General features: G+C 41.0%; 1 protein-coding gene across 1 annotated transcript in view; it reads right to left on the bottom strand.

The window, feature by feature from the left end:
- Positions 1-1,003: 1,003 nt before the first annotated feature.
- Positions 1,004-25,994, bottom strand: part of LOC140125598 (uncharacterized) — a 70,284-nt gene continuing 45,293 nt past the window's right edge. The window contains exons 10-18 of the mRNA XM_072144519.1: positions 20,367-20,427; positions 19,924-20,065; positions 18,913-18,992; positions 16,341-16,404; positions 7,962-8,033; positions 6,728-6,795; positions 6,562-6,624; positions 5,366-5,413; positions 1,004-1,238 (exon numbers count right to left, since the gene is read on the bottom strand). Of these exons, the coding sequence (XP_072000620.1) occupies positions 1,017-1,238; positions 5,366-5,413; positions 6,562-6,624; positions 6,728-6,795; positions 7,962-8,033; positions 16,341-16,404; positions 18,913-18,992; positions 19,924-20,065; positions 20,367-20,427 (820 nt within the window). The 3' untranslated portion in view covers positions 1,004-1,016. The remainder of the gene's footprint in view (positions 1,239-5,365; positions 5,414-6,561; positions 6,625-6,727; positions 6,796-7,961; positions 8,034-16,340; positions 16,405-18,912; positions 18,993-19,923; positions 20,066-20,366; positions 20,428-25,994) is intronic.

Here is a 25,994-nt window from a genome sequence, read left to right as displayed (position 1 = left end):
GCTGACAGCCGCTGCTTCTGGTACCGGCTCCGTTCGTGAGCCGGTGCCAGAAGCAGGACGTTATAGAACGTCCCCGTGCGCTAAGCATCTAGCCCCGGGGACGTACTATAACGTACTGGTGCGCCTAGGGGTTAAAATGATCTTTTTGGTGTAAACATCACTAGGGGATTAAAATTTGAAAACTTTCTTTCATGGGCAATGTACTGCAATGTATGCTGATTATTAACATGTGGTCCACATCCACAGCTAGCACAGCTGTGGGACTTGCATCCTGCAGTGCATTTTAACAGTCCCATAGTCTAGTCCACTACTAAGAACAATGAAAAAGATATTTTTCAATTTTAATATTTATGAATACAAGAAAATACAAAATTTCTCTTTTCCAATTACAAATATTTTATTATGAAAAAAAAGAAAAACAATTAAAAAAACTGTAAATATTTCCACATCCATAAAACTTTTACTAGAAATCTAATATATTATTTTTACACCAGATTTTCTAATCGATGGACCCACACTGACACCTAAAAAGGTCCATCAAAAAAGTGATCAAAAAGTTTACTGCTCTCCACAACAATATCAATAAAAAATAAACAGATCGTCCTGCAAAAACAAAACTATAACCGGCTAGGTTGATGGGAAAATGAGAGTTTCGGCTCACAAAGAATGGGGTAACACAAAAACACTTTGAAAAAAGTGCTCATAGAGAGCAAAATTTGTTTTAAAAACTCCAAAAAAAACTATATACAAGTGTTATCTCATTAACAAAACTATTTGTTATGTGCATGGTATAGTGAACTACACAAGATTTATGATTTAATTTCCAAACTTTGTCTTTCCATCTTTACAAGATAGAGGTATTGAATTTAGTTTAGTAATCGGACAAATCACACCAAAAAACGCCAAATAACAAGCCAGCAAACAGTTATGTTTATATGGCAATGTTTTGGTGCTGTAGTCATTGATTACATCAAATTTTGTGAGTTTTTTTTTTTTTCTTTTAAGTTCCTCATTATTTATTTCCTAAAATGTGGACCATTCAAGCTTTCTCCTACTGACTTTCCAATACATTTCTCCTTGTAGGCTCTCCACATTTGCAGTGAGGCATAGGATTCTCGGATCTTTGCCTCATTTGGGAATCCATCCACCAACTCTTGTGCAATTTGTTTGGACTTCACAGGCGCCTCATCAAGAAAGAGTTTAGTTGGAATAAAAATGCAGTCAGCGCCTTCGCTTATCTGGTAAAGCAAACAGCAAGTCACCGAAAGGAAAAAGTCAACCAAAAGCATCCATTGCATTTCAGAAGCTATTCATAGGGTCAGGTATTCTATAGATCAGTAGTACTACTGTGTCTGGCTTCAAGGGAACCTATCTTAAAGGACATCTACCACCAGGATGAAGGATTGTATGCAAATAAGCCTGAGGGGCTCCAAGTACCGTAAGTCTCATTGTAATCTGTACATTGGGTTTTAAAACCTGAATAAAATCAGTTATTGCTTAAGCCTCTATTTGTGACTGGCAACATTTGCCCTGTAAAGTTTGAACATTTAAGTAAACCAGTATATATTATAGTATGTTCATACTTTGTGCCTCCAGAGAGTTACTGTGTTTAGTAGAAGGTCTGTAAACTGTTACATAGTGGACCGTGCCCTTTATTTAATGATTTGTTAATTTTATCTTCATCTTTGAGTTTTTGAGTTAAAGTTCCCTAAAAAGGGCAGAGATGATAGAGCTTTGTTTGTAGCACATGACCTGTACATGTTTGTCATGTACTTTATATATCTTACTTCCAAACGTGTATTAGTTCCTCCTAAATAACCTTTATACGCAAGCACTGAAATGACAGGCTGAGCTCACTGGAGAGTTGGTCGTTTGCTGCCGTGCTAATTGTTACCAGAAATGGGCCCCGGGGGATCTAATTATTTATCAATATGGCAATTAAAATATTCTGTATAGTTGGTTTGTAGACATTTGTGGCTTCCGGGTCTCAGTCATAATGTTATTAAAGTGTGCTTGTTACTGAATCACTGCATCCTGATTCTGTGGGCTCTGGTCATTCTGTGATTCAGTACTTCAGCACTTTTCTAGGTGTGAACTTTAAGATTTTGGGTTAAGTGGTGAAAAAATGACTAATTCTTATGCTGTGGAGCTAAAAGTGAACTAATTATTATGCCATTTCATCTCTATTAATATTCCTCTCTAACTGAGAAGATGTTTGAGGAGACGAATGCTAAACTTCTTATCATCTGTAAAATATTTCATTTCAGGTCAACCTTCCCTTACATTACAATGACTTTAGTTATTCCATGAGAAAGACTAGGCGTTCAGTAACAGGCAAGGTTGTATTTACAGTCTATGCTGCTCTAGGACCTCTGAAGGCTGGGCATCCCCAAAAAGGGTCTGTTTATACAATCAACTATCAACATTTGTTTGTTTCATTATATTTGGTCATTGTTAGAAAGAATACATTTTAAAATTAGACTATGACCCCCCCCCCCCCCCAGGTAGATTTTGTTCTTGTGTCCCCATACTATACTATGAACCCATTATGACCCCACTATATTATGTTCCCAATATACCCCCAATCTTATACATTATTACACCTCAACCCTCAAACTATGTTCTTTTACAATATAACAACCCTCTGTCCCCACTCCTAAAGACTTTTTGGGACACCTCTCCTCTAGTTTACAATACCTTCAGACTGTCACAATTATCTGTTATTATACATGTTAAGGTACATGCAAAACTTACATGCAAAAGTTAGGTCGTGTAAAGTTAGTCAAGACATTGATTAAAAAAAAGTTAGACAGGACAGTTTTATGCTGCACCCCATCTTGACAGAAAAAACAGACATGCAGATATTTTTGCTAATTTATTAAACAAGAAAAACTTAGATATCACATGGCCATAAATATTCAGACCCTATGTTGTGACACTTATAGTTAACTCAGATGCTGTCCATTTACTATTGATCCTCTTTGAGATGGTTCTACTCCTTCATTGAAGTCCAGCTAAGTTTAATTAAACTGATTGGACTTCACCTGATTTAATTCTTTACAGCTCACAGTACATGTCAGAGCACATGAGAATCATGAGGTCTAAGGAACTGCCCAATGCGCTTAGAGATAGAATTGCTGCAAGGGACAGATCTGGCCAAGGCTATAAAATAATTTCTGTGGCACTCAAGGTTCCTAAGAGCACAGTGGCCTACATAATACTTAAATGGCAGAAGTTTGGGACGACCACAACTCTTCCTCGACATGGCCATCCAGCCTAACTGAGCAATCGTGGGAGAGAAGGCTTGGTAGGAGAGATAAAGTAGAACCCCAAGATCACTAAGGATGAGCTCCAGAGATGTAGTAGGGAGATGGAAGAAAGTTCCACAAAGTCAACTATCACTGCAGCTTCCACTATTCAGGGCTTTGTAGCCAAGTGTGCCGATGGAAGCTTTTCCTCATTGCAAGACATATGAAAGCCACATACAGCTTGCAAAAAAAACACATGTTCTAGTTGCCCATGGCAACCAATCAGAGCTCGTCTTTCATTTTATAAACTGCTGTGAGTAAATGAAATTATTTCCATAGGAGATAAGAAAATTTCTACTCTCAGTCACTTCTGTTAAATTTCCCCCAACAACACTAAGCGCACAGCTAAAATAACAAAGCAGAGGTTTCAGAACATCTCTGTGACCATTTATGACCAGCCCAGCCAGAGCCCTGACCTAAACCCAATTGAGCATCTCTGGAGAGACTTGGCAATGACTGTCCACCAACGTGAACCATCCAACCTGAGGGAACTGGAGAGGATCTGCAGAGAAGAGGGAGAGGATCTACAAATCCCCAAAATTTCAGTTTTTTTCTGTCAACATGGGGTGCATATTGCACATTAATGAGCAATAACGAACCTTTTTGACCTTACCAATTGGCTGCAATGAAACACAAACTGAAAAATTGTAATGGGTCTGAATACTTTCCGTACTCACTGTAAATCTGTCTGCCCAGTCTTATCTAACACTTTCTATTTGTTGGCTTAGTTCATCCTTGAACAATATGCAAAAATTTTGGCAAACCAACACATCTTTTGGGGCATAACATGTTATAACTTAGGCCATAGCCAATTTTATGTGCAATCGTGTGTTAAAAAAGGATTTAACCCCTTATGAGCCCAGCATTTTTTCATTCATTTTTCGATCCCACCCTACAAAAATCCATATCTTTTTAAATTTTCCATATACAGAGCTGTATGAGGGCTTATTTTCTACATAACAAATTTTACTTCTCAATGACATTATTTATAATTCTATGCCATGTACTGGGAAGCTGGAAAAAAATTCCAAATGTGGTGAAACTGGCCAAAAAAAAAAAGCATTTGTGTCTTTTGGGCTCAGTCTTTAGGACTCTCTCTCTGCACTCCAAATGATATCTCTACTTTATTCTTTGGTTCGGTATGATCGTGGTGATACCAAATTTAAATAGGTTTTATTGTGTTTTAATACTTTTTCAAAAATTAAACGAATGTGAACGAAAAAAAAAAATAGTTTCGCCATCTTATTACACTAATAACTTTTTCATACTTTGGTGTACAGAGCTCTGTGAGGTGTCATTTTTTGCAAACTGAGCTGACGTTTTCTTTGCTACCATTTTGAGGACTGTGCAACCTTTTGATCACTTTTTATTACATTTTTATGTAATGTAAAATGGTGTAAAGGAGTGTTTTGGACATTTGGGTGCTATTTTCTGTTATAGGGTTCACCACTGGGAATAACCGTTTTTGTATTTTGAGCATTTTGGGATGTATTACGTGTAATTTGTTTAATATCAGCTCTATGGAATATTTTTTTTCAACTTTTTTTCAACTATTTTTTAGACCCTCTAGGGTACTTTAACTGTTATACTATTATATTGCAGTATGTGGCATTTTTACATAGTATGCATTACTGGCTCATTGTAACGAATCTTCAGAAGCCATGCAGCCTCAGGTCTGACAGAGACCCGAGGCTGCCATGGCAAGTGAACGCATCTCCCCTATGACATTTCAGGAAGCGAAGATCATAACAAAGAAGGCGGCGCCCATGCGCCACTGTCTTTTAAATGCTGCCAGAATCAGAAGAGTTAATGCTCACGATCGTGGGTAATAGCAGTGGGTGTTTGCAGCAATATGCAGCAAACCCCACCTCTTTATGAAGAAGGCTCACCCCATGAACGTTGGACGTTTAGGGGTTAAGAAGTTTATTAGGCATATATTACACCAGAAATATGGCTTTATTTTACCTAGTAATTCTCCCCCTTAACATTTCTAGATCATTTCCATGTTCATCTAGATCCCCTTTTATATACAGAATGAGATGCATGAAAACGCTTACCAGGCTGAAGCATAGATTAGAGGACCTGAACATTGTTTCTGACAGTCCCTGCAATTGAGAATAAAATAATATGCAATGTAATTTCAGAATGTCTAGTCACAAAACCTATCATGGAAACCTGTCAGCAAATTTTCACTAATTAACCTAATTACAAGTTCCCATAGCACTATACTAGCTCTTGTCCACACTGTTTTTAGCTAAAAATTCATAGTTCCTATCCCCAGAAAATTAACTTTGTAAGCCTACCTGGCACCCTGCCAGAAGGAGCAGCAAGTCCTAGAGTTTTTTGTATGGGAATGTCTACTTTGTGACTTCATGATCAGAAGTGGTGACATAAAGGTCTGTCTACAAAATATTTTTTGAGTTTATCAACTATAGAATCATAATGTATGACATCACTGCATTAGAAACTAAGATGCTCAATAAATAATAAACTTTATTTATATAGCTTAGTAGTTTGTATAAAGTCACTCATGTCCACCTTATGCCATTGAGATGCATACATGAAAAATAGAAGCTTGGGAGGCAGCCATGCCCATCTTTATACCACCAACACCTACATATTAGAGAAACATTGAATTGATCCAGAATTTAACTAATGTCAAAAACTTGGTAGTCAATTCTGCCCCCTATTACAGCATCCACTTTTACATGAGAGAAGCTTAATTTTGGCTAATGATCCACCACAACCAATGTTAATGTGTTAGAGATCATATGTACTTGACAGCTTGCACATATATGTAATGCCCAGATATATGTTAGGCATGTCTATAACTTATTAGAATCTAATGCTGTCATTCCTACAAGTCACTTTACAGGACAAGCAGCTAAGATCACTATGGGGGAGGTGATTGAGATGATTGAGACCCACCTTGGTTTCTGGTACTGCTGTTTGAGAAATTTTGGTCTCAAATGAAACCAAAAAGTCCCTACTGAGACCAAAACATTTCATAGAGCAGTACAAGAAACCAGACAAGGTGGTGATAGATCTTCCCCAATGATTGTAAATCCAGATATTTTGTTATGTGTTCCCAGGAAATATAAATATGCTAAGTATGTACAATATCTCTTGACTAATCGTATTGAGAGTTACAATTAGTTTAGAAGAAATCACTTTGCAATAGCAATTTTCTAATGTGGTTCACACTTTAAGCTCTACAGATATTTTCGAAAATATTAGAAATAAAATCACTCACAAAGATGCTGCCTCGTTCCAAAGTCCCAACAGTAACAAATCGTACTGAGGATGATGTGTTAACCTATGAAACAATAAGGTGCATACAACATTAGAATGTCATCTTACTTTGATTGATTTATTCTACACAATGATTTATTCTACAACAATTTGAACCAGTTTCATACTCTTTGGTTACTATGCGTTATAAGGAACGAGTACAGCTTGTTATCAGCCCTTGTAGACTGACTTCTTGCTTAAATAATTGAAAATAAATATACTATATGATCTCTGTAAAGGGATGCAGTTTGGGGTGCTCAGCTATTGGATCAGCAGCAATCAGCAGAATGGGGGATTGCAAGTTCCCCTGCTCTGGACTTCCATGTTTCGTCTGTCCTATTAGCCAAACGGAAGTCCCATAGAAGTCAATTGAGCAGAACAGAGAGGAGAAGTCAATGGAGAGGTAAGAGCTTTCTCTGAGTCCTATGGGAGTTCCTGATCTGTATAAATCATGGACAAAAGCCCAAGTCCATAGCAGGAACAACTTGCGATCCCCCATTTCGCTGACCCCTGTGATAATATATGTATCCCCTATCCTGTATCCATCAAGATCATTATTGTTCTGGATAAGTAACATATAATAAAGTCTATGCAGACCAGATCATATATTATTTTTTTTAGTCTGTCCAGACACTACCAGGTTAGCCTGATGGCAAAGCAGCTGGTTACCGGGCATAACATGAGGACTCTGAGGTCCACCCTCACATAGTCAAGTGAAGGTGGGTATTACTTTTTTTTATTTTATTACTGGCCACATACTATAATCCTTTGTAGAGATTTACAAGATGGCAATACATAGAGGTATTTCATTGAGAAATAGGCAACTTTTAATGCAAGCTAGAGGAAAAGTAAGGCATGATGGTGTGGGGTGGAAAAAAGGGATTCACATGACCGTGTGCTTTACCGGGCCAGAACCCAGAGGAAGCACACAGCTTGGTTGAGAAGTGAGCGCTCCTCCCTTCTCCATAAGAAGCCAAGAGACCACACCACAAATTAACCTAGAAATAGGACCTGGTCTGTATTTTGTGGCACCATGACTGGGTGTAATAGACCTCTTTGGGGGCTGTCACATTGCCACAATTTGTGCAGCCAAATCTGAGACCCCAATACAGTCATGCGAATGAAGCCTAAAGGTGCAGGCACTTAGAGGTACAAGCTGTGAAAAAGAGGGGATCATGGAGTGCAGTCTGGAGAAGCACATACTGTATACCACCAGGTGGATTAGGAAGTGACTGTCTCCAGCACATACACACTGTGGATACACAAACTAACGGTGATTCAAAAGAAATTTCAACATATTTATATATAACCATCTTTGAACGATTATAAAAAAGTGAAACATTTTCACAGTAAATATCTAACATGGCATGATGTGTAATAAAATATATCTTACATGTTGCTGCCCATGTCTTCCATTGTCACCAAGTTCCTTCTCTGAGCCAAAACAGAAAATGGTCTCAATGCAAAAGCTGTAAAATTCCAGTCACGTAAGACATTACCTCTATTTCTAAACAGATCTGGCACTTAGTGAAGGTAAATGTGTCGCTTCCCTGCTCAGGTCCGCCGGAGTTCACCTTCTTCTTCCTGGTGCATGTAAGTGCTTGCCTTGCGACATAATTTGAATGTTAAATCCCGCGCACAGTCCGAATCAGTCGGATCGTCTGACAGCCCGCCCCCGATTTCTGTCACATAAAAGCCAGCGCAGCTGTACCAAAATCCGATCGAATGCAACACAATCCCCTCTTAAATAGCTGTCTCAGCTGTGCAACCCCCGAAAAGTTGAAAAATCTGACGAAAGTGCAGCCGCGGACCCTTAGTAAAAAGGTTCCAATGTCTTTGTATTTAAGAAGTAGTTGCAGTTTGAAATATTTATGATCATTTAATGGAAAGTGACCAGTGGTTGAAGTGCATCCCTTTATGGGGAATGTTTTTGTTATGTTTTCTATTGAATTGGTTTGTAGATAAATTGGAAGTCTTTACCCAAGTTGCATTAAGGATGGACACATCTGTACACTACAGATTCCCTGTGGCCTGTTCATAAAGTGGCTGCTCTAATTACCTTAAGTTTTCTCTAGCTCTGAATCATAAATCAGTTTCTCACTAACTAACCATGTAAGATCTGTAAATAGTTCCGGAGGCTGTTACACTCCATCACAGTATACATCCCAGCACCACATTACCGCTCCATTATTTGTTTTAATTTAAAGCGATCCTGTCATCAGGATTCAGATTTTTAGCTGGTGACAGGTTCCAATAGCCTATACTATGCTTATTTTAAAAATGCCTCTGCTAACATTCTGCATTATTGCAGTAGTTTATAATAATTTATTTCACATAACTTGGCTCCCTCACAGTAACTTGTGGTTAGTTCCAAGAGGGGCAGCTGCAGCCTGTGTGTGTTTTGTGTCAGTCTCCTCTCCTCCAAAATCATGAAGCTCCCTCTCCCCTCCCCACTTTTTGCCATGTCCAATAAACAGGGGAGGAAGGGGGATGGTGTGGAATTTAGGAACAATACACGAGGAGACACAGGCACACACAGGCCGCACTTGTTTTTCTCCTGGGACTCACCAAACTCTGCTGACAGGGAGCCAGGTAATGTGAAATAAACTATTATAGAGTACTAAAATGATTCAGAATGCCAACAAAGACATTTTTAAAATCAGCAAAAAACACAAGCTTTTGGAACCTGTCACCAGCTAAAAATGACATTCCTGGTGGCAGGTTCACTTTAAGAAATGAAACTTTACGAATGTCTAAGGGTGCCCTACACATTGTAAATGAGATGCGATAACTGAGATGGGTCATACCCATATATGCCAGCAGGATTTCAACTTTCTATTGTTTCAAATCTCAAGTCAAATGTTTTTCGATTTACTGAAAATTCCCAAAATGAGGCAGATTTTCTGCATGTACAAGTTAATGAGAACTGCTCTTTAGCCTTCCACTTTCCAATTTCAGATGATCCATTTCAAGAGGAACTGAAGGATGACCAAATAACATGTAACAATTTGTGGTTTAGATCAGTCTCCACACACACTTGGAGCCACTTAGTTGGAAACAAATGGTTACTCTGATTAGATCTTTCCATGTTTCTAGCTTTAGGGTCTCACTAGTGAATGCTGCTCTAAGGGTTCTGACCAGCCATTACCATGTAATATAGAGGCCTCTTCATGAAAAATGAAGTGTAATTATCCTTTTTTTTGTTTTTTGAGGTAGTGTGACACAGATAGGAAATCACAAAGCCAATCACTTACAATGGCGTTCAGTTACTTAGTACAGTCAACAAGTAAGCAACAGTTTAGTGACTACTGTAGTTTAGAATGTACTGCTTTTGGGCTATACAGCTTGGTTGTTGTATATATGTGTTTTAACTAATATATTAATTTGGTTGTATTGTGGTGAAAACAGACACCTCTCACCTATTTAATTAAATAGACAAATTCCATGACCCACATTATATTAATATGTGAGGATTCCCTTGATGCGACTCTCACGTATTAGACATTTATTAAATATTTACTAGACATGATTGACAACTGGCTTAAATGGAAGACGTTATAGGAGACTGGATACTGACTTACAAGAAGCCTACCAGAAGGAATCTAGCATCAGAAGTAGAACTGATGGTAGGTTCCTCCTGCTGCCTCTGCCTTAGGCTACATGCACACTGCCGTTACCCGCCGCACCGTAGCACGGCGGGCACACGGCAGAGCGGGGGGAGAGGAGGAGGAGGTGAGCGCTGCTCACCCCCACCCCTCTCCATAGGAACATATGGGCCACCGCGCCGTAATACGGGAAAAGATAGGACATGTCCTATCTTTTCCCGGGCTACGGAGCAGTATGGTGCCGCACGTGTGCTGCACTGTACCGCTCCCGTACCATGCCGTGAGCCCATAGAAATGTATATATATATACATGTGTGTGAATGCAGCCTTAATCTGTAATTTAATAATCCTGGAATCTAACCTAACTTGTTAAACACTTTGGGGCTCATTTAATAAGGGTCGCACGCTGCACTTTTAGTGGGACTGTTCACTTATTGGGGGATTACACGACTTGGACAGGTATTTAAAAAGTGTGCGCGCTGGGATTTGGGTGCATGCTACCCTTTTGTGGCGCAGTTGTGCTGGCTTCCATGCAACACAAATTAGGGTGCCGTCGGACGGTCTGACTGATTCGGACTGAGCATGATTTAACTTTCAAATTGTGTCCAAGCCCCAGCACTTAGATGCACCACTAAAAATATGGTGAACTGTGTCAGACCTGAGCGGGGAAGTGACACATGCAGGATATCGGGCGCACAATTTTAGTGAATCGTGACCCAGTGCATTATAGACAGACAATGCACTTTCGGTGAACTTCAGCAGCAATGTAAGTAAATGTGCCCATTTATTTTAAGTAAATTACCTGCAAAGGCTACTGGGGCATGTACTAGCCTGGCCAGGCACTGGGATTATTATCATTTTCTTATATTTGATCATTATCTCAAAAAGTTAGACACTTAAAGGGCTTCTTTCTCCTGTTTTTTCCGTTTTTTACTCCAGACACTTAAAGGGAACCTACCATGAGGAATCTACTATGAGAAGTAGATGTGATGATAGATTCCTCCTGTTTGCCTGTACCCTAATCAGTAATTCAATAATCCTGGAACCTAATATAAATAGTTAAAAACTCTTAATTTTTGTAATATGTAAATTACGTGCAGAAGCTACTGGGGCGTGTACTAGCCTGGCCGGAAACTGGGGGATAAGGCTACTCCAACCCCAGTAGCCTATGCAGGTAATTTACATATTACTAAAATAAAGTGTTTAAGAAGTTAGGTTCCAGGATCATTAAATTAAAGATTAGGGCAGAGACAGGAGGAATCTACCATCTGATCTATTTCTGATAGTAGATTCCTCATGGTAGGTTTCCTTTAAAGGAGTATTCCCACGAAGACAAGTTTCTTATATGTACCCAGTATAACAAAATAACACATTCAGTGTCTGTATCAGTGTAAGCTTTGTCCTGGAATGGGAGGGGCTAGAGGCAGAGGGCAGAGAGAGACAGAAGTCGTCACACAGAAATCCAAGACGGCTTCCCCGACCCTAAGTCAGAAGTTACTGGGTCATGTCTAGGGGCAACTTAAACTGTTTACACCAATTCTACTGATAGAGACAGGTTGGACTTATATATGTGAAATGCTGTATTTTTGTTAATAACAGTGAATTAGAGAATGTGTTGTTTTGTTATTCTGAGTATATTTAAGAAAATAACACATTCTCTAATTCACTGTGAATTAACAAAAATACAAAACCAAAAACTGGTGTTCACAATTTCAGTTGCCCCTAGACACGACCCTGTAACTTCTGACTAAGGGCTGGGGACGCCATCCTGCCTGAGGCTTTACAGAGCTTGTCTCTGTCTGTCTCTGGTATCAACACTGTAGCTCTGCCCCCTGCAGTACAGCATGGAGATCACTCACTGCTGCACACTGAGACACAGAATCTGAGTTCCTGAGGCAGCAGCACAAGAGGAGAATTACAAGTTACATACAGCTAAGTTGTTTATCTGGTGAGGCACAGCAGGAGAGCACAGGAGGTCTAGTATTTTGTGGAATAGCAGAGAAGAAGGAGAGCTGACATTGTGTGTAATAGGCATCTCATCATTTCTGATCCGTCTCCTCTATCTTTCTATGTGTCAGTGTGTTGGTACAATGTCAGAAGTCAAATGAAAGTGTATATACAATGGCGTAACTACTGCCGTAGCAGCCGTAGTGGTTGCTACGGGGCCCGTGAGCTTCAGGGGCCCGGGCAGTGGCACAATCACAATGTCTGCACACTGCGCTGCATTTCTGTACCTGGTCTGACCACCGCCCGGGCCCTGCTATACGGCGAATTATGGCTGTGTGTGTGTATATGCTGTGTGTGTATATGCTACATATACTGAATGTGTGATTATATGCTGTATATATATGCATTTTGTGTGTATATACTGTATATAGATTCAGTATGTGTGTATATGGTGTCTTTATACTGCATGTTTGTATATACACATTGGGTGTATACCGTATGTAAAAGAATATGATGTATGCTATATGTATGTATATAAACAGTATGCATGCAACTTTGATGCATATATACTGTATGTATGTACAGGGAGTTTGTATATACTGTATGTATTAGTGTATAAATGTATATATGAGTACAGAAATGTGTGCATATGAGTGTATACGTATCTATGTGTGGATGAGTGTATAAAAGGGAGTGTAGAATGTTATGTTGTGTATTTAAGTGTGTAAATGTTAGTAATTTTATAAACGTGTGTGTATGTATGAATATTTTTAAGGGGGGGCCCCATGCAAAAATCTGCTATGGGGCCCTTCTTCTCCTAGTTACGCCACTGTGTATATACAACTGTACCCTGATGATGTAACCACACTTTCACCTCACAGAACTAGATGGATAATAATGTGTCTGCTTAGAGAGTCCCTGCCCCCACCCTGGGATTTTGCAATGAGCAGCCTAGGGAGTGATAGGAGCTAAAACAGCAATAACACTCAGTAAAATCTTAAAGTAAGGGGTTAAAATGGTATTTTTTGGGGATCTAGGGGATTGAGATTTGAGAATTGTCTTTGGTTGTAAAACCCCTTTAAGTGGGACAAGGATTAATTTTTTTTATATAGGTGAGAGGTAAGAAATGGTTAAAATTTGTTCACTGTTGTATATTAATGTGCAAAAGCTGCCACTGTAGCATATGTTGCTATTACTACTTTTTACGGTATGTATAGACATCCAAGAACACAACAGTTAGACCAAAGATACACCAACTTTATCAATTGTGTCTGTAAATTATGTCAGAAAAACTGACTTATTATAAATCCTTTCCTTTGTTTATAATAATACAAGACCTTTGGTTTCTATCTTGTTAGGTGCAGGTTATTATAATCTGGAAAATACCTAGAGCCATTACATAATGGTTTTCAAAACCCACCTACAATATAAGACCGCCATGACATTTTTACTTGGATTATTTTAAACAAGATAGAAAAATTTGCAATATATTTTGAGGTACTTTACACCAATGTCAAGTTTCAAACATAAAAGTTAATCTACCCCTTAGTTCCCAATCTACCTCTGACCTTTGAACGTGCTGAAGCAGAAGCTGAAGTCCCACCTGTACAACAGTGTTTGAGGGTGGCAAAAAGCCTCCTAGGACATACAAGGGGAGGAGGATATCATACATGAGACAAAATATTAGGGGTCCTGTTACAAATTGTGCATTAAAGGGGTTTTCCCAAAAAAGAAAATTCTCAAATTTCAATGATGTTTACACAATAAAAATAATTTTTAACCCATGACTTCACAATGTTACTCAGTTTAATTGCCGTTTTAGCTTCTTTTACTCAGTGATGGTCACTGTAAGATTCCAGAGCGGGCACTCTCTAAGCAGACACATTATGATCAATCTAGTTCTGTGAGCTGACAGTGTGGTTACATTATCAGGCTACAGATTTATGTATGCTTTTATTTAACCTCTGAACATTGTACTAGTATCTGACACATAGAAAAAAAGATGACACAGATCAGAGATGATAAGATACATGAGATGCCTATTACACACAATGACACAGTCAACTACATCTCTGCTATTCCACAACACAGTGCTAGATCTACTGTGCCTTCCTCCCCTCCCCAGATAAAGGACTTATCTGTCTGTAGCTTTACATTCCACAAACTGCTGCCAGCAGGAAATCAGTGTCTGTATCAGTGTGAGCTCCGTCCTGGAATGGGAGGGGCTAGAGGCAGGGAGCAGAGAGAGACAGAAGCCCTCACACAGAAATCCAGGATGGCTTCCCCGACCCTAAGTCAGAAGTTATAGGGTCGTGTCTAGGGGCAACTTAAATTGTATACAGCAGGACTGATAGAGACAGGTTGGACTTATATCTGTGAAATGCTGTATTTTTGTTAATAACAGTGAATTAAAGAATGTGTTATTTTGTTATCCTGAATACATCTAAGAAACGTGTCTTTGTGGAAATACTCCTTTAAGGCTTAACAGCTTACTATGACATGGATAATAATAACAGCCTATATCCAATTTTATTTTGAAAAGGTTCATGTAGAGATTACACGCAACATGCACGTTTAATAATTATTACAGTATATTTGGTTAAAATTTGTTCACAAACATCTCTTGCCTCCTAAACACTTGAAATACATTAACAAATTAGTATGTGAAGTAAAATAACTATTCACTTGTAACAAAACAAAAATGAAGACAGGTATGGGAACTTTTCTTGCTCTATGCGAATACATCCTGTCAACACTTTAGCTAATGAATTGGAATGAAGAACGGGTCATGCCCTGTGTGATGACCCCATGTATCAATAGGAATAAAAAGAACGTATAAGCACATTGTGGCTGGTTAATAACCTCTTAGGCTAGTCCAGCATGTCAATCTGTATAACTAAGCCTGATGTTTGATCTTTGACCATTATTACTGTGGTCTACATAAAGCCAATATTTTTCGTGTGCTATAAATTCCTATCAACAAACTTTACATAAGGGCTCATCATAAGAGAAGAAAACAAGTACGATGTAGAAGAAGAGTATGACTCTGGCCTTTATTGCCTGCTGTTTTCTGCAAATAGGTTAAAAAATATATTATATGTTATATATATATTGCGCAAAAAAATAAAAACCAATGAAATGGAATGGCCATTTTCATACGTAAAAATTTGCCAGCTACATTTATTTGATGCCAGGCAGGGTTTGGTGCCGAAGTAAATACTGCGCAGGCCCATGTCGCATACATCAAGACGCCAGAGCCTCTTGACGTATGCAGCGGCGCTGGAGCAGCAACAGGCCTATATGCTGGCATGTGAGCACCGGCGTATGATGAACAAGCCCCCATGGTAAGAAAAATATGTTTTACACCAGGTGCTGTCATAGTAGGATATCATACTATTATAATATGTGTATATTCTAAAATGTGTACCTTGTCTGGATCTATTATAATTGACAACTTTTGACTGCTGCATGATCATTGATTCACTTCCAAATTGTGTTCCTTATTAATGCACTCTGCACTTCGGCTTTATATGATCTAGCTGTTTCACAAGACCCTTACTTTTGTCCCATTCTCTCTAGCAGTGACCATTTTATAATATTGTATTAACATTATTTCGATTTTTTTTGTCTTTATCTCTTTCCTTCTAAGAGCGCGATTTATTTTAAGCTCCTATTAAATAATGTTATCATTTTTACGTATATTATTTATTTTTCTATACAAAATTTTGATACATTTCTATACATATATCTACATTTATCGAATCAATCATTTTACAACTATTATTACTTTAGACTTTTATTTTCTGTGTTTATGGCTTTATTGTTTTGTAAGTTTTGAATTAAAACGTACAATTTTAGCTTAGCTTCAGTGTCTTACCTTTTCAGATAATGGTCAAATTTATAAGACAGTGATAAAAAAGTGGAAATCTTTATAATGGGAACTATCTTGAACTAACTTGACCTCCTGCAGGGTGACAGCTCTTCCAGAAGGCATTGCCGTAAATATGTGTGTGTTCCTCCCTTAGTGAATACATGAAATTATGAGACGGACATCCTCATGACTCATTCTAAATTCCATGATGTTACTGTAGTCACACAACACGTCAGCAGCATGCTGAGAGATCATGAAATAGAGGCAATCACCAGTTGTGCCATCCATATAACTTGGTTTTCCCCATAGATTTATTACCTGCACTGTGGAAATCACTATGAATGCTTCTGTCTTTTAATGAGAAGGTTGACGGTGCCGCAGTCTGCAAAAACATTAAGCAAAAGTAAATGAAGGTCATTTGTCACAGAAGAAATCGTCAGCTCAAGGCTGCTGTAAGTAGCGTCACAACGGCGCTACATAGACTCAAGAAATACGTACTGCCTAAAACGTCATTTCATGCAGTGATCTATCATTAAGCCTCCGTATTGTGACTACTGTAACTCCTAACAGGCGACTCCCTAATTGCTGCACACGATCAGTTCCGCATGCAATGACATGATCATTCTGACGCTACACGATTTTATTCTTTTTTGAGGACAGGAAACAGTCATAAAATGTCTTCATATGAAAACTGCTGTAATATACACATTATGCAAATGTTTCTTTCACCTGTATAATAATTTACATATAATTCTAGATGATAGTGCTGCCGTATGACATTACTATTTGTTAAACTGAATTATCCCATTATTTACACCAAAGGATCACAACAAATAATAATCATTTCCAGAATGGGCCACGGCATCCATACAGAAAATTGGGAGGTGGCCAACCATGCATGTTCTCAGTTCATGGTTTTAGTTAGATTAGCTTTTTCAATGACTCCTGAAGAAATGAATAGGCAAACCATCTTCTATGGACAGTCACCACCTCACCATGAATTATAAGAGGAGACACTCTTTTCTGATAGACATATGCATGTTCCAGAGGTGAGACCCACATCTGTCAAATATTTATGGAATATGTAGTGGATAAGCCCTAAATGTTTAAGATGGACATAACCATTAAACTTACAGTGCCTTGTGAAAGTATTCAGCACCCATTTATACCTTTTGCTACAAAAAGTAATAAACTGAAAAGTTTTGCATGCAATTTTATTCAGCCCCTTTACTTTCAGTGCAGCAAACTCCAGAAGTTCTGTGAGCATCTCTGAATGATCCAATGTTGTCCTAAATGACTGACAATAATAAATATAATCCACCTGTGTAATCAAGTCTCTGGATAAATACACTTGCTCCCAAGCCACTTCGGAGACACCAAACATGTGGAAGAAGGTGCTCTGGTAAAACCAAAATCTAACTTTTTGGACACAATGCCAAACGATGGGGCAGATTTATCAAGCAGTCTGAAAGTCAGAATATTTCCAGTTGCCCATGGCAACCAATCAAAGCTCAGCTTTCATTTCACCAGTGCTCATGAATATTTTAAAGGGGAGCTGTGATTGGTTGCCATGGGCAATTGGAAATATTCTGACTTTCAGACTGCTTGATAAATCTGCCCCGATATGTTTGGCGTAAAAGCAACACAGCTCATCACCCTGTCACACACCATCCTCACTGTCACATATGTTGGGGGCAGCATCATGTTTGGGCTTCTCTTCAGCAGGGACAGGGAAGATGGTTAAAATTGATGGGAAGATGGATGGAGTCAAATACAGGGCCATTCTGGCAGAGTCTGCAAAAGACCTGAGACTGTAATGGAGATTTATCCTCCAACAAGTGATCCCAAACAAAAAGCAAAATCTACAATGGAGGGTTCACAACTAAACGTATCCAGGTGTTAGAATGGCCAAGTCACAGTCCAGACCTGAATCCAGTTGAGAATCCATGGAAAGAGCTGAAACGTGCTGTTCACAAATGCTTCATCCAACCTCACTGAGCTCCAGCTGTCTCAATGTGGAAAACTGATAGAGACCTGATACCACAGCAAAAGGTGTCACTACAGAGTATAAACTTAAAGGGGCTGAATGATATTGCACGTCCAACTTTTCAGTTTATTATCTATTACAAAAGCTTTAAATATCGAATACATTTTGTTCTACTTCACAATTGTGTCCCACTTGTTGATTCTTCGCCAAAAAATTACAATTTTGTATATTTATGTTTGAAGCATGAATATGGCAAGTGGTAGAGTTCAAGGGGGATGAATACTTTCGCAAGGCACTGTATTTAAAATCCCCTTAACAGTACATTCCCCCCATTATTGTGAAACAAAAACTGAAATATGGTTACTGCATTTAAAATGTAACTAAACCTTTGAAGCAACTTTTTTTATTTCAGAAATGAATAGAGCAGTTGATTTTTGTAAGTTTTGTACTACACATCATTAAGTAAATCAGCTTCACTGTGCCTTTTTTCTACTCTTTCTCCTGTAGTGAATAATGTATCTGAAAGCCTTCTGAGGACTATACACTTCAGACAGATGAGGACAGATGAGCCAATGATTAACTCTTTCCTATAGAATATTCCCCTTAATGTTTCCAGTCTCTGATGAGATTAGACTATCCATTGACTTTCCATAAAGAGTTAAGTCATTAGACACTTTATCAGGATTCTTTATCTCTCAGCTGTCAGTGGTTACAAGATTTACACAAACTGCTTAAATAAGGAAGAATGGCAGATGAATAAAAACACAGAAAAAAGATTTCTCTAATTAAATATATTACAGCGTTTACTAGTATCATCTATAGTATTTATTTTAAACAATCTTTTTTTGAAAGTTTAGTTATGTTTTAACTTATTTAATGAATTAAGTGAAACATATTTATGACCTGTGGACGAGGTCTCGTTCGTGTCTCCACAGAAGGGGCTTTGACTGAGGCTGAATAGGATGATCTTGGTAAAATAGATCCTGATTAAAAAAACAACAAAGCACATTTGTACTACATGGCTATGAAGATTATCTTATCAAATATAATTGGAATATTACTAATACTATATTAGGACAAAACCCGCCTTACAATTTAGAGCTATTCTTCAAGACTACCCATAAACATGCACCCTTGGCTTGGCCAAGCTTATATGTGTTTCTGAAAGGAAAATCTACTACTAGACATCTCTGAATGAATGTTATTATTGACCAATATAATATTGTTGTTTCTGTATTGTACAAAGGTGCTGGGTGGATAATGAGCTGGACACTCCCAAGGAAAGTTTATAAAAGTCCTTGGGGTGGAGAGTTCTGGTCTCTTTCTCCTGAGGTCTCTTGAGGGAGATCCCACAGCCTAGTGCTGAGGCACAGCACTCCTCACCCTAGGGCCTGTAGCCAACAGGCCCCTGCAGGACTCTGAGCTATCAACCAGTACCTGCCTTGGAGCACTGCATAGCAGGTCCCCATCTCCAGGCTGTAAGCTACCTCTGCTGAACCCCATCCAACCAGCAACCTTGAACCAGTTGAAGATTTATCTGCTAAAACTGAGTTTTATGGTTGACATCCCTTGTCTGTGAGTGACCCCGTCATAAAGCCGCTAACCTCAAGGGGGCCCCATTTACCATCACCTAGGGATCCCTACATCTACAACGGGGTTGCCCCAGGCTCTCCCTCCTTTCTTGCGTATCCAATTGGATTACCTGCCAGGCGTGGATGAGGCCTGATACCCAGAATCGTGACCCAGACGAGTACTAGACAACGCTGCCCCCAAGCCCAAAAAGTCTATGCCCGGTGGGGGATGTTGCACTTACAGTCCCAGTAAAGACTTAAATTAGGCCTGGTAAAATTATGAAGATAATCATGTATGTTTTCTGTATCGCATATGTTGTACTTCAGATGTGGAAAAACTTACTTTCAAAAGTATGTGGAGAACATGCTCTTTTCTCCTGTTGAAGCACAGTAGGAAGGCGATTGAACACCAATCGGTGGTTTGATGTCATATAAGAAGTCGAAGGCCTATCCTGGGTGAGGTGCACCACTCTCAGACATTTACCCTAGGGATGATATACAGATCCAATAACATATTTCTATAAATTAGATGGAACAAACATGATGCATGGATGTATAGATAAATAAATAGATAACATAAGAGTTTGAAAAAGGCTACAATTAGCCAAAACGTTGCATAAAATATGGAATAGACATCACTTAGGGATTTTTTAACAACTTATTTTTGGAATGCTGCTATCTTTTTTTGATCTAGATAGATAGATCTATCTAAATAGAGGACATAATGATAGGTAGATAGATAATGGATAGATTGCAGATTGATTGACTTATTGTATTTGTACTTACAGATTTCACTAACACCAATGACGAAGATTTGGTGCTATCCACAACCACTGTTGTCCCGGCCCTATAAGGAAAGTGCATTGGGCAAGATGTATTAATGTGTCGGTCATTAGACCAGTGCAGAGTAGAACAAGATAGATCTCTGCTGCGTCAGATTTCTCATTGTGTCTGATGTTGGATGAATACAGGCAGTCCCCGGGTTACGTACAAGATAGGGTCCGGAGGTTTGTTCTGAAGTTGAATTTGTATGTAAGTCGAAACTGTATATTTTATAATTATAGATCCAGACAAAAAAAAATGTGGCCCCAGTGACAATTGGAGTTTGCTGTAATGGGACCAATGATTATCAATAGACCTTCATTACAGACACCTTACAGCTGATTATTGAAGTCTGGGACTGTAGTAAAGCATCCAGAGAGCTTCACCAGAGGTCAGAGGGGTCTGTCTGTAACTATGGGTTGTCTGTAAGTTTGGTGTCCTTAAGTAGGGGACCTCCTGTAATCTAGTGCAGTATAAGACTGGAGAGTCGTACTCTATACTTCCTATTAGTTGGTCTAGTTTGCTGCAGCACAATATTAAATTTTCCGGCGCACTGGCTATTACCTGTGAGACCAAATCCCGTTTTACATAGGACACTCCCTCTTTTCTGGCAAGTTTAAAAACTGCCTAAAAGTGTTCAAAAAACCATCAATAAATGTGGCACACAGCATTTCAGGTGCAAATTAGTCCAGTATTCTGGCATAGACAGATTGATACATTTCCCCCATTGTGTTTTCAGAGATCCTCTTAAAGAGGACCTTTCACCACCTTACACAAGAGAAGATTAATATACCATAATGACGGGTCTGCTACACAGATTCAGGAGCACTTTGAATTCCCCTACTAGTCTCCACGGTTGCTGAGCAGTCCCATTTTAATCCTCTCTACTGTCAAAAAGGAGGTGCTGGAGCAGAGGAGGGGGTGTATATGTTATGATAATCCAAGTGTCTCAAGACTACCACATACATGCTCACTCTTCTGATCCAGCACCTCCTCTCTGTCAGAGGAGAGGATTACAATGGTCAGTTACCAAAACTGATATCTCATCAACCATGGGGGCTAGAAATAAAGTGCCTATGAATCTGTGTAGCACCCCATACATCATGATTAGAGATGAGCGAGCACTAAAATGCTCGGGTACTCGTTATTCGAGACGAACTTTTCCCGATGTTCGAGTGCTCGTCTCGAATAATGAGCCCCATTGAAGTCAATGGGAGACTCGAGCATTTTTCAAGGGGACCAAGGCTCTGCACAGGGAAGCTTGGCCAAACACCTGGGAACCTCAGAAAAGGATAGAAACACCACGGAAATGGACAGGAAACAGCAGGGGCAGCATGCATGGATGCCTCTGAGGCTGCTTAAACGCACCATTATGCCAAAATTATGGGCAACAGCATGGCCATGACAGAGTGACAGAATGAAGCTAGATAGCATGTAAAACATCCAATAATTGACCCTGACACTATAGGGGACGGCATGCAGAGGCAGCGGCAGCAGCGGCAGGCTAGAGAGTGGCATGGCGACATACCCTAAATGGACTCAGGCTTCAAACCAATGGGTGGCAGAGAGGAACCAAAGGAGGTGAGCAAGAAGCGGTCAAATAATATCGGTACATGATAAAAGTTTGCCAGTATATTTTGTGGATTACACAGCAGGGTGGCGACAAAGTTGACATGGAAGCCATGAAAACAACCCAAAATTCTGCCTGACACAGCTCGTTTGATAAGGGGACCATGTATGGAGGCAGTGAACTAGTAGTAGATTAAAGGTGCTGCAGTTAAAACTATGTTAGTTGGATCTTGGCATGGAGCTGGCGCTCCGCTGCCAGGCGAGCTTTCGCCAATCCAAGCCCCTGTCTCTAGGCTACTCCCCAAACAGCACTTCTAAGAACCTTTTGTATAAGATCAAGTGTAGTAGCGTTCTTATAAGTTTAGGATATGGCGGGCGAGGGGAATGTAAACTAATGCGCAAGAAGCGCTGAAATAATATCCGTAAATGGTAAAAGTTTGCCAGTATATTTTGTGGATTACACAGCAGGGTGGCGACAAAGTTAACAAGTTTGTTGTGGAAGCCATGAAAACAACCCAAAATTCTGCCTGACACAGCTCGTTTGATAAGGGGACCATGTATGCCTACAGTTCATGCCAGTCGCTGCACTGGCTGCCAGTCTCCTTTCGAATACAGTTTAAAATAATAACCCTCATCCATAAAGCTCTGTATAATGCTGCACCCCCCTACCTCTCCTCTCTTATCTCAGTCTATCGCCCAACCCGTGCTCTTAGATCCGCCAGTGATCTTAGATTAACCTCTACCCTAGTGCGGACCTCCCACTCGCGTCTCCAAGACTTCTCTAGAGCTGCACCAATTCTATGGAATGCTCTGCCCCGGACTATCAGACTAATACCTAACCTCCAAAGTTTCAAACGTCCTCTTAAAACCCATTTCTTTAGGCAAGCCTATAACACTCATTAACTGCATGAAGTTTTAACTCTTCTACTAACCCGTCCTGTGTCGTCCTCCCATCTGTTATCCAGCAACCAACAGGCACCAGACTTCTCTGCAGTCCCATTCAACCTGGACCTGGTATATAAGATGACGGCTGAGTGGTTCAAGCGACAGCAATTCCATTTATTATATTTTGTTCTATTCCCTAAGAAGAATGGCTTGACCATTAAATATTCTTTACCTCGTGTTACCCCATCATCTTCATAAACCGTAAGCTCTGGCGAGCAGGGACCTCACTCCTGTTGTTCCATACAAATGTTGTGCTCTGTTACATTACATTTGTATTTGTTTCCTATGATTTGTAAAGCGCTACGGAATATGATGGCGCTATATAAATAAAGATTATTATTATTATTATTATTATGGAGGCAGTGAACTAGTAGTAGATTAAAGGTGCTGCAGTTAAAACTATGTTAGTTGGATCTTGGGATGGAGCTGGCGCTCCGCTTCCAGGCGAGCTTTCGCCAATCCAAGCCCCTGTCTCTAGGCTACTCCCCAAACAGCACTTCTAAGAACCTTTTGTATAAGATCAAGTGTAGTAGCGTTCTTATAAGTTTGGGATATGGCGAGTGAGGGGAATGTAAACAGATGCGCAAGAAGCGCTGAAATAATATCGGTAAATGATAAAAGTTTGCCAGTATATTTTGTGGATTACACAGCAGGGTGGCGAAAAAGTTAACAAGTTTGGTGTGGAATGCCATGTAATAGCTCTTGGGCGGTGTGCCTTTTATCGCCTAGGCTCAGCAGTTTGAGCACCGCCTGCTGTCGCTTAGCGACAGCACTGCTGCTGTGCCTAGAGCTACCGACTGATGGCGCCATGCCCACGGATGGTAATTCGGTGGAGGAGGAGGTGGAGGAGGGGTGGGAGGAGGAGGAGGTATAGTAGGCCTTTGAGACCTGGACCCAGGTAGGCCCCGCAATCCTCTGCGTCGGCAGTATATGACCAGCCCCAGGGTCAGACTCGGTCCCAGCCTGCACCAAGTTGGACCGGGTAAGTAAATTTGCCCCAATGTGTGGAGGCTGCTATGGAGACAATTAAATTTGGATAGTGCCTGTATGTGGCAGTCCAAAAAAGTTTTCAAACCAGAGGAGCAGGTAGGTGGCCCTCCAGAAAAATGAAATAGATTGAGTGCCTGTATGTGGCAGTCCAAAAAAGTTTTCAAACCAGAGGAGCAGGTAGGTGGCCCTCCAGAAAAATGAAATAGATTGAGTGCCTGTATGTGGCAGTCCAAAAAAGTTTTCAAACCAGAGGAGCAGGTAGGTGGCCCTCCAGAAAAATGAAATAGATTGAGTGCCTGTATGTGGCAGTTGTCACGGGTGGACCCGCGACCCACATCGCTCCCCGCAGGCGCCGCGCCAGCGCTTCTCACCTTCCCCCGCTCCCAAGTCCCGGCCTCGCTCCGTGTGCGCGCGGTCCCGCGCCTCAGGGCGCGCGCGCGACACTTCTAGGAAATTTAAAGGGCCAGCGCGCCATTAATTGGCGCTGGCCACATCGCCCAAATCTATTTAAGCCTGCCTCTTCCTGCAAGCCCTGCCGGATCTTTGTGCCCCACAGCCTTAGAGAAAGCTCTGTTGCGATTTGCCTGCGTTCCAGTGTTTCCTGCGTTCTAGTGTCTCCTGCGTGCCTGACTCCCTCTGTGTTCCTGCGTTGCCTGACTACCTCCGTGTTCCAGTGTCTCTCCGTGTTGCTGTCGTAGTTCTGTGTTCCCGTACCCTTCTGCTTGGACCTCCTGTTGCTGACCTCGGTTTGGATTCTGACGTTGCATCTCTGCCGCCTGCCCTGACCCTGTGCCTGGACTGTGACCCCGAGCTTGACTGCTGTTTCTGTACTTCAACCTTGGCCGCCACTGCAGACAAGTCACGCCTGAGGAACGACCAGGTGGTACCACGCCGCAGCTTGTCTAACCCGCTTTGCGGCGGGCTCTGGTGAAAACCGGGTACCACTTAGACTCAGTGGCTTGAGTCATCGTCTGCAGTGGTCCAGCGGATCCACATCCCGCAAGCCTGACAGTAAGATCCGGCCATGGATCCCGCCGAGGTTCCGTCTCCTAGCAAGCCTGACCTCGCTACTATTGTGATCCACCAATCCCGGCAGATTGCTGCGCAGCGTGATCAGCTGGAGCAGGTCACTGCCATGTTGCAGCAACTATTGGCCAACCAACAACCGCAACAGGTTCAGGAAGCTGCTCAAGCGACTTCTACGACTCCTCTCCCTGCTGTTGAACCCAGGATGCGCTTGTCCATGCCCAGTAAATATGATGGAGATCCTAAGATGTGCAGAAGTTTTTTAACTCAGTGCTCCCTGCATATTGAACTTATGCCGACACAGTTTTTTTCGGAACGATCTAAGGTGGCGTTTTTAATCAGCCTTCTCTCCGGGAAAGCCCTGGCCTGGGCTACACCCCTGTGGGACAGAAGCGACCCGGTTACGGCCTCTCTCTCAGCCTTTGTGTCCGAATTTAGGGCCGTGTTTGAGGAACCAGCTCGGGCCTCCTCCGCCGAGTCTGCCTTATTGAACTTGCGCCAGGGGAATTCCTCCGTGGGAGAGTATGCGGTCCAGTTCCGTACTTTGGCGTCTGAACTTGCCTGGAATGACGCCGCTTTGTCAGGCGCTTTCAAGAAGGGTCTCGCCTCTCATGTGAAAGACGCTCTGGCCGCTCGTGATCTTCCGTCTACTCTGAGTGGTCTCATCACCTTGGCCACTCGGATAGAAGTGCGATTTAGAGAGCGTGCGGAGGAATCACGCTTCGAGCAACCTCAAGTCCGTCCACGACGCCTTCCCCGCCTGGCCCTGGTCTTCCAAAGACCACTCCAGCCTCAGGTCTTACCATCCGCAGAGGAGCCTATGGAGGTGGACAGAGCTAGACTCTCCTCCCAGGAACGCATCAGAAGGCGCCAGGGTAACCTTTGTCTTTATTGTGCTAGTCCGGAGCACTTCATCTGGTCCTGTCCTATCCGTCCTCAGCGTCCGGGAAACGCCAGCACCTAGGGTTCTTGGGAGAAGCGTCCCTAGGTGTCTGCCAAGCTTCTCCACGTCTGTTGATTCCGGTGCTTCTCAGCGTTGGCGCCAGTCCCCAGATCCAAGTC

This window comes from Engystomops pustulosus, chromosome 1 (genome assembly GCF_040894005.1).
Source record: "Engystomops pustulosus chromosome 1, aEngPut4.maternal, whole genome shotgun sequence".
NCBI classification, from domain to species: domain Eukaryota; kingdom Metazoa; phylum Chordata; class Amphibia; order Anura; family Leptodactylidae; genus Engystomops; species Engystomops pustulosus.
The sequence above is the reverse complement of the archived record's forward strand: the minus strand, read 5'-3'. Positions and strand labels throughout refer to the sequence as shown.